The sequence below is a fragment of the Otolemur garnettii genome, unplaced genomic scaffold, assembly GCF_000181295.1.
Source record: "Otolemur garnettii isolate 467f Iridium unplaced genomic scaffold, OtoGar3 scaffold00021, whole genome shotgun sequence".
Lineage (NCBI taxonomy): Eukaryota > Metazoa > Chordata > Mammalia > Primates > Galagidae > Otolemur > Otolemur garnettii.
The window spans coordinates 21,832,569-21,852,874 of NW_003852416.1; the positions used below are offsets into that span (position 1 = coordinate 21,832,569).

At 33.8% G+C, this 20,306-nt stretch overlaps 1 protein-coding gene across 3 annotated transcripts in view; it reads left to right on the plus strand.

Moving 5' to 3' along the window:
• The window catches only part of HPSE2 (heparanase 2 (inactive)), an 807,441-nt gene that overhangs the window by 513,340 nt on the left and 273,795 nt on the right, over window positions 1-20,306 (plus strand). Inside the window, exon 4 of one of the 3 annotated variants that reach the window (XM_003787277.3) lies at window positions 8,353-8,526. The exons of the other annotated variants lie outside the window; for them this stretch is intronic. Within the exon in view, the coding sequence (XP_003787325.1) occupies window positions 8,353-8,526 (174 nt within the window). The remainder of the gene's footprint in view (window positions 1-8,352; window positions 8,527-20,306) is intronic. 3 annotated transcript variants of the gene reach the window in all.

Here is a 20,306-nt window from a genome sequence, read left to right on the forward strand (position 1 = left end):
ATAATTTTCTTTTCTTATTGGGTCTTTTCTTGGTTTGGGGATCAAGGTAATGTTTGCTTCATAGAATGTGTTGGGTAGTATTCCGTCTTTTTCTATGTTTTGGAAAAGGTTGAGTAGTATAGGTACTAGTTCCTCTTTAAAGGTTCTGATGTGAAGTCATCTGGTCCCGGGCTTTTCTTTTTAGGGAGATTTTGTATACCTGATGCTCTTTCAGAACTTGATATGGGCCTGTTCAACATTTCCACTTCATTCTGGCTGAATCTTGGGAGGTGGTGTGCTTCTAAGTATTGGTCGATTTCATTCAGATTGTCATATTTCTGGGAATAAAGTTTCTTGTAATATTCATTAAAGATTTTTTTAATTTCTAAGGGGCCCAGAATCTTCTGAAAATGCTATAATTTTTATTCACAGACATTTCCCAAATGTCATCATTCTTCAACAGCCCTTGTCGAATTATAGACATTTGCATCGATTTCTTTATAACCTGGTTAAATTTTCATTGCCCTGAATAAATTGGAGATATATCTCTTTCCATTAAAATTAGCTCTCTGTTTGGAGATATCATCACTTTTTTTCTGAAATAACTGTGTTATCCTCCAAGGCAGTTTGCAAACTATTCACTCTTAATAGCTACAATTAAAATTGCTTCCCCTATAGGTTGCACTCACTAATTGAAATGGTTCCCCATTAGTTGATGATTCTTCTCTGAATTACAAGAAGTGGAGAGTTGGTTCAGAGTTTGCCTCACTTTGGTTTCGCTCTCACATTTCTTTCCTGACTTCTATGAGAAACTACTCTGTTCTTAAATTCTCTATTTGATGGTCAACTGTGTCTCACCAGTATTATTCACTCCAAAATGAACATCTAAAGCAATATTATTTAAATACATTTAAAAATGAAATAATAGATATAATCTAAAGGGAATTTGCTATAATGAATAATGTTAATTGATGTTGAATAGTTAGGGTACAGACAGATTGTAAGTGAAATAATACCGGTATAAGTCAGACCATTATTAAGGTTTATTGTGTACCACACAGTTAACTGGATGCTAAAAAGGCAGACATAGTGCCTTCTTTTTGCCTACTGCTCCAATCTGCCTTTAAAGAGGGAGGTGAAGCTGAATAATGATGGAATGATTATTTGGCTGTTGCTATAATAGGACCAGGGTGAGACCAGAGGAGGGAGCCCGAGTGTCTCTGTCTTTGAGAATCAGGGAAGCTATCACAGAGGAAGACATGGTCTTAGGCTATGAAGAATAAAAAAAGTGGAAGAAAAATATTCCATTTGGATAAAATGAGCTTAGAACCACATGGAGCCACGGAATAATGTGGTTTGTCAAAGAATGATGTGGCCCATTGATGTTCTAATGTGGCCCAATTTTTATCAGACTAGTGTTTAAGAAACTCTTTGGACTAAGTATAAGCAAGTATCACACACACAAAAAAACATAGTTAATTTGTTTTAAGAACTTAGTTCAATTCTGTTCTTTTCTTAATAGGCAAAAAGGATGATAAAAACCCTTTGTGACTATTTCATTCTTATGAAACCTTCACATGAAGAGAGAGTGCTTTTTCTGTGTGGCTAAGACTTGGGCACATGATCCTCCCTTAGCTCTTGGAGGATAATGCTGATGACTCCAAAAGGAGAGATGAGTGCTGCAACGTAGTGTTTGCCTGTTTTTTAAGGTGAGCACTTGACAATATGAGCAGATTATTAAATTACATGAACAAAATATAGAGGCTGGACATACTTGAGGAGAACTAATACTTTGATGTCAGTTCTCCAAGGCCAGTTACTCCCTAACTCCTCCTCCCCACCAAGATAAAAAGCATGTAATGGAAAGGAGCCTATTTGGGGTAGGGTTTTTACCAGGGCTGATTTCTTAAGTACTGAATTATGAAGAAGCCACAATGCCTCATAGTGATATAGCTCAGGAAGCAAAGTTGGAAGCTGCTTAGCAAGCAACAATTTAATACGCATGGAAAATTTGCAGCTCCATGAGAGAAACTTATAGAAAAGAAACTTAGAGGGGGACATTAATTTGAAAAGTGAGAGTGAGGGCAGTGTTTATAAACTTTATTTGCATAGCACTTTGCATAAGATAGAGCAGATGTCAATTGTCCCTGTCAAAGAATGGGGAGAAAAATAGGATAGCCATTTCTTTGGGGGAAGTAAATAAACAAAGATAGAATAAACAGGTGGAAGCTAATCCTAGATAGGAAGTCAAGGTGGGTGAGAATCAAGAAATAGGTGCTCAGTAGAAAAAGGGGCAGGGGGAAGAGCTGGGATAGGAAGTAAGCTATACTTTGAGGATCTTGGCTTCTGTAAATTGGAAGATCCCTATGACAGTTCCCATATTGCTTCTTTATAATAAAAAGTTCCCTACCTCTCCCAACCCTTCAAAGTGTTTTATTCAGTTAGCTTTACATTTCCAGTCAATACCTCTCCCCTTAACTCTGGATTTGCATATTCTGTTTACTCAAATTCTTTACCCATGTGTTTATAGCATTTCAAACTTAGCATGTCCCAAACCCAAACTCTACTCTTTGCCCTCCCTTTCTCTTTCTCCCATTTTTCTCCATATCCTTCATAAATGTCAAACTCATCTTTCGATTGCTCAAGCTGAAAACTTCAGGGTTTTCTTCAACACTTTTTTTCTCATACCTCACATCCCTTTCTGCAGATTTTATCGGCTCTACCTTTAAAATAACCCAGGAACACAATCACTTCTACCACTCTGCTGCTACCACCTTGCTTCCAACCACTATGATTGCTTCCTTCAATTATTGCTATAAATTCTTAACTAAAGTCCTTGATTTCACCCTTACTCTCCTCCCTCCCTATTTGTTCTCTTTTCAGCTCAGCAGCCTCAAAGAGTGATACTTTTAAGATGTGAGTTGGGTCATATTCAAAACCATCTAATGATTTCTTGTGTTATTTAGAGTAAAAACCAAAGTTCTTACCATGGCAAATAAGGCCATTAATGATCTGGCCCTGCTACTGCTGTGACCTCACCTCCTGCTGCTCTCCCTCCCATTCATTCTGGGGCAGCCACACTGGCCTCTTTGTTGTTCTTCACATTTATCAGTCTCATACCTGTCTTGGATCCTTTGCTTTACTGTCCCCTCTCCCTGGAATTTGTTCCATAGTTATCTACTTGACTTACTCCCTTACCTCCTTTGGGTCTCTGCTCAAATGTTATCTTATTGATAATACTAAAATAGCATACCAACTCTTATAGGTTTTACATATGCCCTATTCTGCTTTCTCTCCTCCACCAGCCACGCTAGATGTAATCTCCATGAGGGTAGTCTGTTTTCTGCTTTGCTCATTGTTACACACACACAAGATGCTCCCAATTTATCATCGGGTTATATCTTGATAAACTCATCATAAGTTGAGAATATCATTACGTCAAAATACATTTAATAAATCTAACCTACTGACCATCATAGCTCAGCCTAGCCTACCTTAAACTCTCTCAGAACATTTATATTACCTTACAGTTGGGCAAAATTAACTAACACAAGGGGTTTTTTTTATAATAAAGTATTGAATGTCTCATGTAATTATTGAATTTTGCACTGAAAGTGAAAAACAGAATGGTATGTCAGTACTCGAAGTACAGTTTCTATTGAGTATGTATTGCTTTCACACTGTCATAAAGCCAACAAATCATTAAGTCAAACCATTGTAATTTAGGGACCATCTGTATGTATATAATAGTGCCTGGCACATAGTGCTCAACAAGCATTTTTAAATAATTTAATGAATTAATTAATATATGTTGTTTGTTGGAATGTTTGTAAAGCATCAAGTCCTGAAGGAACGACAGGAAATAATCCATTGTTCATGTCTTATTGTGAATTCATTGAGCCTTATATATTTCTTCCTAATATAAAGCTGAGATGCGCCTCGTTGAAGAAATGGCTTTTTTACAAAAGGGGTCTTAGTTCTTGAATTGTTTCAAGCCAATATCTGTGCTTTTCTGGTTTTGTTTATTTTTTCCTTTTATTGCCACAGAACTCCAATAAGTTGAATATACCAGAATCTATTCCTTGTTCTCTATATATTCATTCTTAAGTTGTCAGCCTTGTTCTAAATCTAGGTTTTAAACTTACTGTTTGATTAATCTAATGGATTTTTTCCTCTTAATTTTGTCACTAACATGTACTGTTATAGACCAACAACATGTCGCAACTTTCTTATTTTGTGTTCTTTAAGACTGGGTATCTGGATTCTTTTTATTCTCTGCCTTTTTTTTCTTCTCCCTGACCATTTATATATGGACATTTCTTAAAGTTCTTTCTTTTCACATTTTGTCCTTCAAAAATCTCAAGATGTTTCACAACATCAACTATCAACATTGTATAGATGACTCCCAAGCCTCATTATTACATCTCTCTCAAGCTTCCTGCTAGACAGTGCTCCTTTCAATTATATTCATGTGAAATGTCCAGGTAACCTAACTAAAGACAAAGAAGCATTGGCCGCCTCTGGCAGAGAGAGTAGAAAGCCATCTATAAGTACACTTGCTCACATGAAACCTGAGCAAATATTCCAAGGGAAATTACATTGTCGAGTATCTTGTAAATTCTATATATTCAAATATGTATACTTTTCTAATAAACTGCAGTATACATCTCTAAAACCACCAATAATTACTTTAGACAAATCTCATTTTTACCCGTTTCAGAAAGTGTCTTTCTATGAAGGGTTTGGGATCACTAGAACAGGGAGTCTTAGCGGGAAGAAGGAAGAGGCTTGACCTAAAGTCTGCCTGATGAACTGAAGAACTCTGGGAGGGGTCCTCCTGAGCAAGCCTCAAGTCCATCTTTATTGTCATAAAATAGGAAGAAGTAGACAAAAGCTGCTTGCCTGCCATTAGCATTGATTAGGGAGGAGATGGAGATCAGATAGAATGTCTCTACCTTTGTTTTTGCAAAACTGCAGACCTGGAGCACAACCTCTGCCTCCAGCATCAAGAGATCTTTGGAATCAAGAGAATCTTTACCATAATTATTATTGCCACACCTCACATATGCCTTTTATCTTAGAGGCCAGTTTTCTGAGCTCCTGCACACACACAACTCACATGCCAATTCTCGTGATTCCCCAGGTCTGTCAAGCAGGAAGCAAGTCTCATGCTAAAGATCAGAGCTCAGTTTCCCCTACATTGGTAGGCCACTTTTGTACAACAAAAAGGATTTGAGCTATGAGAACTCTGCTGCATGACTTTAAGGCAGAAAATTGACTTGTGTTAGATACTATGAGGGATAAACTAAGATACAGTACTAGACTTAGTACTTAAGTACTTAGTACTTAAAGGAACTTAATACTGCTTAACTGGGCAAAGATGCCATTCACTCAAACATGAGTTCAGGAATGGCTTTATAGAAAAGGCAGGACTTAAACTTATTCTTAAAAGTATTTTCCAAACTTCTAGCATTTTAGTTCTTAATTTGCCACATTAGCAAGCCATCAATATTATTTCTCCACATGTTCTTCATGTTGACACATTTTTCCTTGTAAGTAACTTATGCCTTGCCTTAAACATTAAATCCATGAAATTGCAGGTTTGATGTGCTTTGTGTTTGATGTATATTTGTTTTTTTAGCATATGTCAAACAAATACAGGAAATACTCATCATATAGGGATTATTACTTTTAGGAAAAGGCTACTTAAAGAGAATCAATCTACCTAAAAGAAATATCAGTCATTCATACTGAAGTTTGATACAGATATTTGATTAGGATTTTAGTTTATAAATGAAACTAAAAATTGTAAAAATAATAATATTTTATTAAATACTTAATAAATGTTAAGCTGTCATTGCAACTATGAAGAATTAAAATGAACAGAATATTATTTAATTGAATATTGAATATTTTACCTGATAAAATAATTTAATTTTCAAAAAAATTAAATTTTCATCCATAATCAAAATAGATCTCTCTTAGTATTTTCATATTCAAATTATTTTTAGAGTAAACTACAATAGTAATTCTTAAGTCTCAGGGAACCGCTGGATAAAAATTATTATATCTTAAGCTTATAGTATATTAGTGTGATTATTTACTCATAGATAAAATAATACAACAGTTGCCAATGTTGTTTCAAATAGAAAGCGATAGTTTCCCAAGAATCTTTTGGTTTAGCCAGTTTCTTAGCCTATTCCTCTGTATGATCTGCCTCCCCCAGCACATATAAAGGATACCAAGTCTGATGATATAAATAGGAGAGACTTCAGTTTTTTCTTTTTAAACATTTCCTGCTAGATATTTTGGTATCTTATTCAAGAATGCCTAAACATCTTATTACAAATTTCTATTGTATGAATGCTACTGAGGTATGGTATGTAGTATATGGTAAGTTGCAAGCCCTATTTAAAACAAAAAAGGACTTTATAGACAACTATTATTGAAAAGAAAAAAGGAGGCGTCAATGTTCTTTCTTAAAGTTAATTTTGTAATTTCCTTTTCATGAATTTTTAAAACTTAAAAGGCAAACATAATTAGTTTTTGTTAAGTAACTGGTTTAAGCCAAAATGGGATATAATTTTCTAAAGGTAGCCTTGTTAGGTTTAATTTAAATAAAGGTTATAAACTTACTTTAATTAATGTTTTTGAATATGAAAAATGTATTAATGATGCTGCATAGTAAAGCATATAAAACTATATATCAGAGCAACATAAAAATTATAGCCTAGGATACAATTTTATGTGACTTTAAAAGCATACCATTTTCTTACTGAATGGCATATAGATAATTATAAAACCATTATACACATGTGCCAGTTTCATGATCACTTTAATAGGAAAATAAATGCATTTTATTTTTAATTATTATTTTAGAACTAAAAATAAATAATTAAATTTATTTCTTTAATGTGAAATCTATACCTTTTATTGTTGCCAAGTTACTCAATTCTGGGTAGAATGTAAGATAAGTTGACATGGATTTAATTATCAATTGAAATGAGATAATTTTCATCCTTATTCTTGATACTTCTTTAAAAAAATTCTTTCTTATGCATGTGAAGAAGATTGAAATGGCAGTCTCCCTATATCCCACTTGGAAAATTCATAATGTACTAATCAAATGACAATAGTTTTACATGTACTTTAAAAGACTAGAATATCATATCAAAATTGCCAATAGGGCACTTTGGTCACTTTGCATCATCTCTTTTTAGAGAACCCTTAATGACCTCTTGTGGAACCCTAATATTTCATAGAATCCCATTTGTTCTGAACCCCCCTTGTTCAATAAATATACAAGAATAATGTGAACCCTATACATAATTATTCACCTAAAAGACTTTTGAAAACTGTATACCACCTAAAGTCATGATATTCATCCTTGAGAAATGCTTCTGAAAAGACAAATAAAATCTGGGTATGCTTAAAAGAGGAATAAGGGCGGGCCAAATAAGGAGAATAACTGAAACCACGTGCCATGGGGCAGAGAGTCTATACTAAATAAAATTAGCTGACACCAACAAAGAAATCACTGAGAAAAATAAAGAAGTATAAAGTTGGGGAAAAGATTATGGGTGAGTCGTAGTGGCCTTGAACTAGGGAAGAAAGGGCATTTAAAATCCACTAAGATGTTTAGGAGTGAGAAAGACTGGATGGGAGTGATGGGAGGAAGATGAATTGGCAGTAAGGGAAGAATCTAGTAGACAGGCCAGTATAGATGTTGTAAGAGCTCATGCAAGTGGAAATGAGAGCCAGAAAAATAATTGTGGCAATAGAAATAAGGAGTAGGTAAGAGATCCATGGTGCTAGAGTTGATGGCAAATGAGATCACCCTGACAATGAACATATTTATAATAATGGTTATTGTATTTCCATTGTCAGAAATATTATAAATGTGGACTTGAGTGAAATTTTTTGGAAGTCCTGCTGGACTGAGCTATTTTCCAAACTTATCAGTGGGTCATCTTTTCTGACCTATACCCTGACACTATCCCTATCATGTTTTGCAGGAAGATAGACCCAGCAGTGCTAGATCTTCTGACTTTTCAAGAAAAGTTAGAAATCCAGCTACTTTGTGAAATCTTCCCATTCTCAAACATCAACAATTCAATTTTGTTAACAAATAAAATGTACTGTGGTCTAGACTTGGTTGCCAATTTGCAACCTCTGTCTGGAATTCTGAGTTCTGCTTTCTAAAATCACCTTGAAATATACCCTAGACCAAAAGGTAATGGTCCCTTTCAGAAGTTGACTGTGTAATGCCTTATTAGTGGGAAGCTCATAGAAAGGCTTTTTGTAGTAGTTAATATTATTCTTTGGTTGGAATGTTGATTTGAAAGTTACAAGCCTTTCTCTGCTTCTTCCCAGCCAGGTCTCTAGACAAACTTTATAACTTCGCTGATTGCTCTGGACTCCACCTGATATTTGCTCTAAATGCACTGCGTCGTAATCCCAATAACTCCTGGAACAGTTCTAGTGCCCTGAGTCTGTTGAAGTACAGCGCCAGCAAAAAGTACAACATTTCTTGGGAACTGGGTAATGGTAAGTAAGGATGTTATTTCCTCCTCTGAACTGACAAGATAAATGGGAAAGAAAGAAGTTGACTTATGGTATAGTTTCAGTCAGACCATCTCTATTATACTGGCCCAGAAAACATTTGGGATGTTTAGGCACTGAATTGATCATCCAGATGGTAAAAGACCAGATAGTGAAGGACAGTAGAATACACACTATTTTTAATCTGTATCTCTAGTTATTTCATTCCAAATATGGAAAAAATGTCATAAAAAGTAGGGAAAAAACAGTAATTTATGCACAACCTGAGCTGCATTTTACAATGTGTGTACTGTGGAACACTGGTCCTACGAAATGATCCTTATAAAACAGTAGGTCAAAGAGCTTTCATTAAATATATTTAAGGACTGCTGTGCACTACAAGGTGGCCATAAAATTTGTGTACAATTTGAAATAGTGTGCAATTTTAAATTGCACATGAATTTTATGGTCACCCATATATGAACCGCTTTAAGGTTCATAGTACACATTAGCATGCAAAAAAACTCTGCGAAGTCTTGCTACAAAGAAATGTTTAAAAATCTAAGCATTTTTAGCCCAGTATTTCTTAAAACATTTAACCCTGATTAGTTTTAGGAGTGTACAACTTATGCAGTCACATAGGGCTCCATGCTTAGAAGAGACCCATACTTGGTTTAGTGCTCTGCCATCACTTTCTTAAAATTCTTAAGAATGTTTTAACAAGGGAACCTACACTTTCATTTTGCATAGGGCCCTGAAAATTACATAGCCAGTCCTATTTAATCATTGAACTGTGTGTATGTGTAGCATAAGTTATATTTGCTTCTATGGAGCAATATTCCATGGAATACAATTGGAGAAATATTTCCTAAATCATGCTATTTTCTCAATGATAAATATTTAAATATGATATGTATGTTCTATAAATTTTATCACAGTAATGTTGACTCAATTAAAATGGGTTACAGTTAAAATTATAGATAGAATAAATCTGAAAAATGTTCAATTATCTAATTAAAAGATATCATTTATGTTCTAAATCTTAGAACAAAATAATTGAGTCTAACAAACCAAAAAGTCTCTTAAATTACTGATCCAAATTGATCACAGTATTTTTGGCCATGGCTTCTAATGTCTGTAGTAACCCATATTTTTTGGAGCACTATATGTGTCTGTGAACAGGCACACACATGCTCGCATATATATTTATTACATTCTAGAATTTGAAGTCCTCATAATAAAAGGGCAAGAGAGTAAAGTCTTAAGAATAAATGTCCTATTTTCCTGTTAGTAGTCATTGGCTAGAAAGTAACTCCTGGTTTCTTAGCTCTTACTCTGCTTTTCTCTTTCTTACCTGTAGTGGGGAAAACTGGGGGAGACCTGTTGAGTTGAGCTGAAGATGCTTTGGCTGTAGGAGGCAAAACTGGGGTAACCTGAGGTTTTTCATATTCCATTATAAAAGCAGGAATGATGTGATCAACTTTGAACTAGGCAAAATTACAGTAGAGCGTCTCTGTAAGGTGACCACCCAAGGGACTATAACAAACTGGTTAACATATAGAGGTGGTCACATGAAGAACTAGGCCTCCTATACTTATATATACTTGTAGTCATGTCCCATCTATGAAAATTAGGTCAACTTAAGAAGGTGGTTGCTGTAGAGAGGTGGTCAACTATGAAGGTTCTATTATATTGGATAGTAGTAAAGTTCTTTCATGATCCCTTCCTCTGCTATCTTTTACTTCACGCTTTTTGACCTTCTTTAACATTTTATTCATGACCACGTCACCTACTCTTCCTTTGCTTTAGTATCAGACTCCAAACAGAGCAAAGCATCTTCAAATAGGGTATTATAATTGCCATGAGGGGCCTATTAGGTGTAATGTTTAAAATGGGTAGACACAAAGGAGTGGTAAGGCTTTTGCTGAACTGGAGAATATATGCTGTCCCAAAAGGCTTTATTGGTTTGTTTTCCATCCCTAAATATAATTGGTTATAAAAAAAAAAAAACCTCTAGTAGTTATAGATAAGTCCAAACCAATTAAAACTTATCTACAAGTGATTGATGGCAATAATTAGAAATGCAGAGTTTTGAGCATCTGTAATGGTAGAGGCTTGTTAAACTAAATAAAGCTTCAGTTGGTATAATTGGAATAATTTGGTGGTAGGGGTGGGTAAGAGGAGGAAGTATTACATCTTTCTGTATTCACTCATCTAAGTTAGACAAGTGAAAGCTTACTCTCCCATCTGTCCCCTCTCTCAAACTATGCTACATAGTTTGGAGATGGAGCTCCAAAGATTAAAAGAATGTTCTTTGGTCACCTTAGCCACACCACACTTAATCCCCATCATCATCCTTTTAAGTGTCTCTTCAGGGGTTAATAAAACAAAGAGTCATTTATGGGAAGGAGAAAAGGTGCTGTTGTTGATAGGACAATAGGAGTGTAAGTAGGAACAGATAGGAAAATAACAAAATGCATAAATCTGAAAACTCTATAAAGTAAAAAATATCTGGGAATGTTTTGTGAGCATTCTGGTTTTTGAATCTAGTCAGGAAGTCTAGTGTTAGGATTTTTCTCTTCCCTTTTGTTTTTAAAAGTTCATTTCTATATAAGTTTAATTAATAATTTATCTAACAACCTATATTTTAGGATTTAAAGAATATTTATTTTCTGTTTCTTTAATTCATTTTGTAGCTCCTAATAGTTTGTCTTGTGCTAGGATTAAGATATCTCTTAAGATATCCAATGTATAGTATTCTTCTCATAACTATTCTGTGATGTGCATTTAGCCCCTTACCCTACCCCCCAAAAAATATCTACTTGGTCATCCTCTTGGCCTAGATTTGTTTCTCTAATCTTATATCTGTTTTTTCTTTGTAACCTTATGTTTTTGAACAGAGGTGATAGTTTAATCATTATATCCATATTTAAGGTGCTATAGAACTAGTTAGTTCCTTTAGCACTCATATATACTTATAGCCTGTTAACAAGTATTTTATCTCTAAAGCAAATGTAGCATTAGAAAAACCAAAGTAGTTATTTCATTGCTTGTTTTTCCTAGAGTGGCTAAACTTCAATTGACTAACCTACTTTTTCCCCCACTCTCTTTTGAAATAAGAGAAGTATATGGGCTACAGACCACAAAAGCAAGATAAGACCCGATACTAAGAAGCAAAGATTGAGAAAGTTTAGAATGCCAAAGTCTATGAAAGAATGATTTTCTTGATCATTCTTTTAAGAATTTAAAAAATTACATCCACGGGATAAGACATAGAATGTTTTCTTAGGGTCAGCGCCTGTGGCTCAAAGGAGTAGGGCGCTGGCCCCATATGGCAGAGGTGGCGGTTCAAACCCAGCCCTGGCCAAAAACTGCAAATAAATAAATAAATAAATAATAGAATGTTTTCTTATAAATTGTTAACTCCATAACTGATTAATATAATAATTGTGATTTTTTTTTTTTGCATTTCTTCCATTGGTGAATCTAAAGTAAGAACTAAGGGAATTTTGAAGATGGGAATTAGGTTCCCATGAACTGAGTAATATAACTATCTACTGAGCGATTTGATAACATTAGTTTTCTGACCTTAGAAAGTTTAGCCCTTTGGAGATGATGATTCTGGCAGCCCAGCTATATTTATTCATTCAGTCAATATTTATTAAGTTTTTAGTCTGCGTTTGTATGGATAAATGTATGGTTTATTTATGTAGATTTATGTGCAATGTATAAATGTGCATTTATACATTTTGATTGTGTATATTACAGTGATAGTCTTGTAAAAACCAAACATGAGATTGAACCACATTGCTAATTATTTGTGAAGCTAGGTCATAGCTCAGAGCTTTCAAGAACTATATTTTCAGAGGATAGAGTTTTGATGGCTAGGGAAGGAAAAAAGGAGAAAAGAGGAGGAGAAGGGAAAAATGAGAAGCCAAATAGTTTCTTTGCCTCTTTACTTCTCTCACTTCTCAAAGAATGAGAAATTTAACAACTTCCTGATTCAGTCTTTACTCTTCTCACCGTCTTCACTTTCATCTTCTCAGTTCTTTCCCCACACACTCCCATTTATATACACACTTTCACAATATCTAGTCGTTCTTGCATTTAATATGTGCATATTGAGCACCCACAAAATATTATGCCAAGTGGAAGATGGGAGTTGAATCCTTGAATTCCTTCTCTTCTGCTACCTATGGCTTAGTAGGGCATACTGTGACTAAGAGTGTATATACAGGATAAAGAATTCCTAGTCTCCACAAGTTTATTATCTTAAAGGCAAATGCAAGATAAACTTAAAACTATTAAAATATGGGCAGCACCTGTGTGGGCTCAGTGGGCAGAGCGCCGGCCCCACATACTGTGGGTGGTGGGTTCGAACTCGGCCCCAGCCAAACTGCAACAAAAAAATAGCCAGGCATTGTGGCAGGCACCTGTAGTCCTGAGCTGCTCAGGACTGAGGCAAGAGAATCTCCTAAGCCCAGGAGTTGGGGGTTGCTGTGAGCTGTGACACCACAGCACTCTACCAAGGGCAATAAAGTAAGACTCTGTGTCTAAAAAAAAAAAAAAAAAACTATTAAAATACTAAATTCTCATAATACTAGAACTGGAGAGATCTCTTATACTTTGAGAAGAGTAAAGACTGAATCAGGAAGTTGTTAAATTAACAAATAATATAGAATAAAAATATTATTAATGCATAATAGTGTTCATAAATTAGTGGTTCATATTCTTAAGCACTTAAGTTAATTATCCTTTGATTATTAAGAGACACTACTGAGCTTGAATTGGTTCTTTGAGTTCATTATCATAGTGGAAAACCACATGCTTCACTAAAATTCTGGTTCACTGGTTAGATAGTTAAGGAAAGCGTTTATAGAAAAGTTGCTATTTGTGTGGAGGTTGGATGAATCATTAGTATGACCAAGATCTTTGTTTGTTCTGTTCTTACTAATAAGAGCCACCATTACAATGTAGTGGACACTTTAAGAAACATAAATAGTTGCCATCACCTTCTAGTCCTTAATAGTCCCCTTTGTTTGCTCAGAATAGGATACTATGAAAAAGAGCATGTCTAACTAACATGATCAAAAGAAACTTTTGCCTGCTATTTTTAAATATCTTAAAGCCTTCTAATAACTTATAAAATCTATTGTCCTGATTTACCTTATTGATACACCATTGCCTTCTCTAGCCATATGAGATTAAGAAAGGATAAAAAGTCTGATTTGGTCCTTTTTTGTACCAGCACTGATAGTTCACAGGATGTAAGGCCAACTCCTTATCTCAAGTGAAAGACTGTGAGCCACAATTCTGGCTATATGACATTCTGGAAAAGGCAAAAACATATGCAGAAAGTGAACAGATTACCTATTGCCAGGAGTTCTAAGGGGAGGGAGGGAACAATGAATAGATGGAGCACATGGGACTTTTAAGGTGATGAGCTTCTTCTGTATGATATTGTAATGGTGGATTTATGACATTATGCACCTTTTAAAATTCATACAATTGTACAATGCAAAGCTAAACCCTAATGTGAATTATGGACTTATAATAATGTATTATTATTGTATACTTAATAATAATGTATTATTAAGCATTAGTTTATTGACTATAACAAATGCACCTCACCAAGCCAAATTGTGTGTGTGAAGTGGGGGACAAGTTGTATGGGAACTCTCTGTACTATCTACTTAATTTTCCATAAACATTAAATTGCTCTAAAAGTAAAAATAAATAGAGTCCCATTAATTTAGGAAGAAAATACTGAGCCATGCTGACCTACTGCTTAGAAATATGAGTACCATTTGTTGTGTTGTTTCACTTATAATTATGGACAACACAAGAAACAATTAAAAGAATATTGCTGGTAAAACGATCTGAATAGACATATCTCCAAAGAAGATATACAAATATAAATGACCAATAAGCATATGAAAAGATGCTAAATTTCATTGGCCATCATGGAAAAGCAATTCAAAGCTACTGCAATTAACTTTTGGAGGCCAAGGCAAGTGGATTGCCTGAGCTTAGGTGTTCAAGACCAGCCTGAGCTAGAGCAAGATCCTGTCTCTAAAAAATAACCAGGGGGTGTGGTGGGCACCTATAGTCCCAGCTACTCGGGAGGCTAAGGCAAAAGGATCACTTGAGCCCAAAAGTTTGAGGCTGTGGTGAGCTATGACACCATAGCACTCTACAGAGGGCAACAAAGTGAATCTTTATCTCAAACAAACAAACAAACAAATAAACCTATTAAGGGCAGTGCCTGTGGCTCAAAAGAGTAGTGCGCAGGCCCGTATGCTGAAGGTGGTAGTAGGTTCAAACCAGGCCCTGGCCAAAAACTGCAAAAAAAAAAAAAAACAACTATTAAATTAAATACCACTTCACATTTACATAAGATGACCAAATTTAAAAAATACAAAAGAAAATAACAAATGATGGTAAGGATATGGAGAAATTGAAACACTCACACTTTGCTAGTGGGAATGTCAAATGGTATAGCTACTTTGGAAAACACTCTGGCAGTTCCACAAAAAGTTAAACATCAAGTTACCATTGCCATGTAGCCAAGCAATTGCACTCCTAAGTGTACATCCAAGAGAAATGAAAATATTTGTCTACATAAAAACTTGCACATAAATGTTAATGAAGTGGAAACAACCTAAATATCCATCACTTGGCAAATGGATAAGTAAAATGTAGTGTATCCATATAAAGAAATTTTTTTTGGCTACGAAATGGAATGAAGTACTGAAACATTCTACACCATGGATGAACCTTGAAAAGATAATGTTAAATGAATGAAGACAGACACAAAAGACCACATATTGTATGATTCCCCTTAGTTATCTTTTTATTTTAAAAGATGTAACAATGCATATTCCCTGCCACTGGCCACTGGTTGATGACAGAAATCTTAGAGTTACTTCCTTAGGAGGTTTGTATTTGTAGTTATCAACAATATTGTCATCCTATATTTGCATAATATTTAGTTTATGTAGCATTTCCAAATGGACTCTTCTATTTAGACCTCAGAGTGCTAAAATGCCTGATAAAGTAAGTATTATAGAGATGCGAAAATATATTTAGAGAGGTAAAGTGAATTGTTAAAGGTGGAACAAAGTGTAAAATCTATGTCAAGAACTTGGGAATTAAAAAAAAGAAAAAAAAAGAACTTGGGAATTCTAACAAAAAGCAAGGTACTTTTTTTTTTTTTACACTACCCTATGGTTTGTTTTTTAAATAGTATTACAATTTCTTGGCTTTCTTCATTCATTTAGCTTTCATTCAGCTTTCATTCAACAAATATTTATTGACTGTCAAATATACTATACTAGATTAGAGAAAAACAACAGTAAATAACAGCTAAATATAGTTGCCTATATCCTTGTAGCAGAGATAGATACTAAATAGGAATTGAAAACAGTTTATCATTATCTTTTTTCACACTATTTTGACCTTTAGTAATTCAATTGAAATGTTCACCTTGCTTTTCCATAATATATTACTGTACACAGCTGGACAGTTATCAGAGCTTACTGCCCTTTTACATTATTTAGGACATTTTTATATCTACCCTTTGTGTCTTCCCTACCTTTTCCATACTATTTTACAATTCAATATTTCTTAGTAAGTTTAAAGACTTCTACACCCACAGTCCATTTTGGAATGTTTCCATCCCCCTTAGAAGATCCCTTATGCCAATTTGTAGTCAATCTCTGTTGCCATTCCCAGTCCCATGAAACATAATCTGCTTTCTGTCTTCATAGATGTGTCTTTTATGACATTTCGTGTAACTTGAATCACACAGTATATAGTCTTTTGCATCTGACTTCTTTTAGCACAATGTTTTCAGGTTTATCCATGTTGTAGCATGTGTAAGTACTTTATTCCTTTTTATTGGTGAATAGTATTCCAGTGTATGAATATACCATATTTTGCTTTTCCACTCACCAGATGACATACATTTGGTTGTTTCTACTTTGGGTTATGATAAATAACTCTACTGTAAACATTCATGCACAATCATTGTGTGGACATAGTAAGTTTTCATTTCCCTTAGGAAGAAGATACCTGGGAAGGAAGGGGAGTTGCTAGGAAACTGGCCAAACTATTTTCCAAAGTAGTTTTCCAAAATGTCCACAGTTCCATTTGCCATTTTTATCAGCAGTGTATGAGCTTCACTACAAAACTTTATAAAGAGGTGGCCAACATGTAAAGAATATTTTGTGAATATCTTGTAAAATGTTATAATGAAATTTTGTTCAAAAAAGGTACATTCAGCTACAATTTCCCATTTTCCCTATGTATAGTGAATTTAGGGTGACATTTGGGATATCCTATACATCTTTACTAAAATGTCAGCCCAAAACTTTTGTTCTTTGAAGTGAATTATTTATCTTATTATTGACTGTGAGAGTTCTTTACATATTCTGGATACAGGTTTATTTTAATACAATGTATGATTTACAAATAGTTTTTATCAGTTTATAACTTATCCTTTCATTTACTTAATGGCATCTTTTAAAGTGTAAAAGCTTTAAATTTTGATAAAATTCAATTTATAATTTTTTATTTCATGCATCATGCTTTTGCTTTAAGCCTTTCCTTACCGGAAGATCACAAGGACTTTTCTCCCTTATTTTATTTTAAAAGTTTACTGTTTTAGTCAAATATTTAGGAGTTTATCTTTGTGTGAAGTATGAAGTAAATCTCTAAACTAATTTTTTTTATTGAATCATAGCTGTGTGCAACAATGCAATCATGGGGTACAGTGTGGTATTTTGATATACAATTTAATATATACAGATATACATATTAATAGATATTATATATCTATTTTGATATACAATTTAATATATACAGTTATATACATATAATAGCTATTATATATCTATTTTGATATACAGATATTTTCACAAACTGGTTAACATAGCCTTCATGTCATTTTCTTAGTTGTTATGTCGAGACATCTATATTCTACTTTTAGAAAGATTCACTTGTACCCTTGTAAGATAAACCATAGAGGTGATCCCTCCAATCACCCTCCCTCCACCCAACCACCACCCTCCCCTCCTCTCCCCTCCCCCTCCCCCTTCCCATATTCTTAGGCTATAATTAGGTATGAAAGCTATAGAATTAGTTTCATAATAGGGCTGTGTACATTGGATACTTTTTCTTCCAATCTTGAGATACTTTGCTAAGAAGAAAATTTTCCAGCTCCATCCATGTAAATATGAAGGAGGTAAAGTCTCCATCTTTCTTTAGGGCTGCATAATATTCCATAGTGTACATATGCCACTATTTATTGATCCATTCATGGGTAGATGGGCACTTGGCCTTCTTCCATGACCTAGTAATTATGAATAGGGCTGCAATAAACATTCTGATACAAATATCTTTGTTGTAATGTGATTTTTGGTCTTTTGGATATATACCTAATAAAGGAATTATAGGATCAAATGGCAGGTCTATTTTTAGTTCTCCAAGTGTTCTCCAAAGGTCTTTCCAAAAGGAACATATTAGTTTGCATTCCCACCAGCAGTGTAGAAGTGTTCCCTTTTCTCCACATCCTAATCTTTTAATGTGTGGATATAGATTTCCTCTGCACTGTTTATTTAAAAGATTATTTTTCAACATTGAATTATCTTGGTACCTTTGTGAAAAATCAATTCTAGACTCTTAATTCTCTTTCCCTGAGCTTATGTCTGTCCTTATACTAGGACTACATTTCTTCATTATACTAGCTTTTAAGTAAGTGTTGAAATTGGGGAGTTTAAATCCTCCAACTTTGTTTTTCCTTTTCAAAATTATGTTAGCTCTCCTGGGTGTTTGCATTTCCATGTAAATTTTAGGATTACCTTATTACTTTATTCAATAAAGCCTGCTGGGATTTTAATAGAGATAATGCTGAATCTGTAGATCAATTTAAGAAGAATTGCCATCTTAACAATATTGAATAATCCTATATATGAGTATAAATTATTTCCCCATTTATTTCTCTTAGCAATGTTTCGTAGTTTTCAGTGTCTAAGTTTTGCACATTTATTACATTTATTCTAAATACAATATGTTATTCTTTCTGATGAAGCTGGGAATGGAATTATTTTCTTAATTTTAATTTTGGATTGTGTATTGTTAGAATTTAGAAATAAAAATTGATTTTATAAATTAATCTTAGATCCTCCAACCATGCAGAATTTTTTCCTTAGATCTTGTATTTCTTTTCCTCATGTACGTATATGCCTTCGGATTTTTTGTACACAGGATCATGTGGTCTGAAAATGACAGTTTTACTTCTTCCTTTCCAATTTGTATGCTTTTTATTTCTTTTCCTTGTCTGACTTTACCAGCTAGAGTCTTGAGTACAACTGTTGACTACCAGTGGCAAGAGTACACATCCTTGGCTCATTTTCAATCTTCAGAGAATGCAGTTAGTATTTCACTGTGAAGTATAATGTCAGCTCTAGGTTTTTCTTAGGTATCCTTTATCAGATCAAGGAGGTTTCCTACTATTCATAGTTTGTTGAAAGTTGTTCATGGTAGTTGCTTATCAATTTAATTATTTGTGAGGTCCCTTAGTGGTGTTTCTTTTGGTAATGTTAGACTTCTCTCTCTCTCTTTTTTCTTTTTCATTTCTATATCAGGAATGGGTATTGGGTTTTATCAAATGCTTTTTTGTTGTTTCATCTATTGAAATGATAAGGTGAAAAGTTTTGGTGTTTTATTCTATTAATATGATATTTAACATTAGCTGGGTTTGGATATTAAATAAACCTTGCATTCCTGACATACATCTTTTTATATGTTGTTGAACTCACTTCGGAAATATTTTGTTTGAGTGTTTGCATCTATATTTATGAGGGCTATTCATTAGTACTTCTCTTATGATGTCTTTGTCTGGCTTCCATATCAGGGGAGTATTGGCCTAATACAATGAGTTTGGAAAGTGTTTTCTCTTCCCCTGTTTTCTGGAAAAGTCTATGAAAGATTGGTATTTCTTGTTTTTAAAATATTTAATATAATTCACCAATTAAACCATCTGGGTCTAATTTTTCTTTATAGAAAGATTAATTACTATGAATGTTTTTTCTTGTTATTTGTCTATTCTGATTTTTAATTTATTTTTAGTCAGATGTAGTAAAATTGGAAATTTTCATTTAAGTTATCTAAGTTATTGACATAAAGTTGTTCATAGTAGTTGCTTATCAATTTAATTATTTGTGAAGTCCCTTAGTGGTGTTTCTTTTTTTTTTTTTTCCATTAATGTTTATTTTAAGGCTTTGGAATAAAATCATCGGTATGTCCTTTTGCTTCTGCCCTATATGATACATAGTTTTATGTGTTATTAAGTCCATGGTGTTTAATTTCACTATCTTTAAATCTTTTTTGTTATTAGTATTTGAGTAAGGGTATCAAATATTTTTTGCTATTGATTCTTTAGTCCTTTGACTAAAATAATTTTCCAGGTTCATTCAAGCTTGAGTGATTGAATATTTAAATGAGATTTAAAGCAAATCTATAGAGTTTATAATAGATTACTATGTAGAATCCACATGCATAATCATCACATGCAGAAAATAGTGCATATATCAAATAACTAATAATCAAATTAATTAAAATATTTGTTTCATTATTACATATATTTAATTTAGAAGAGGTAAACTGCTAATATTTTTCAATGTTTTTATATGGACATCTATACAATTAAATATATAAACAGAAAAATAGCAAAGATTATTTGATGCTCATTTTATTTAAGTAGAGAGGAAGAATTTTTTTTTTTT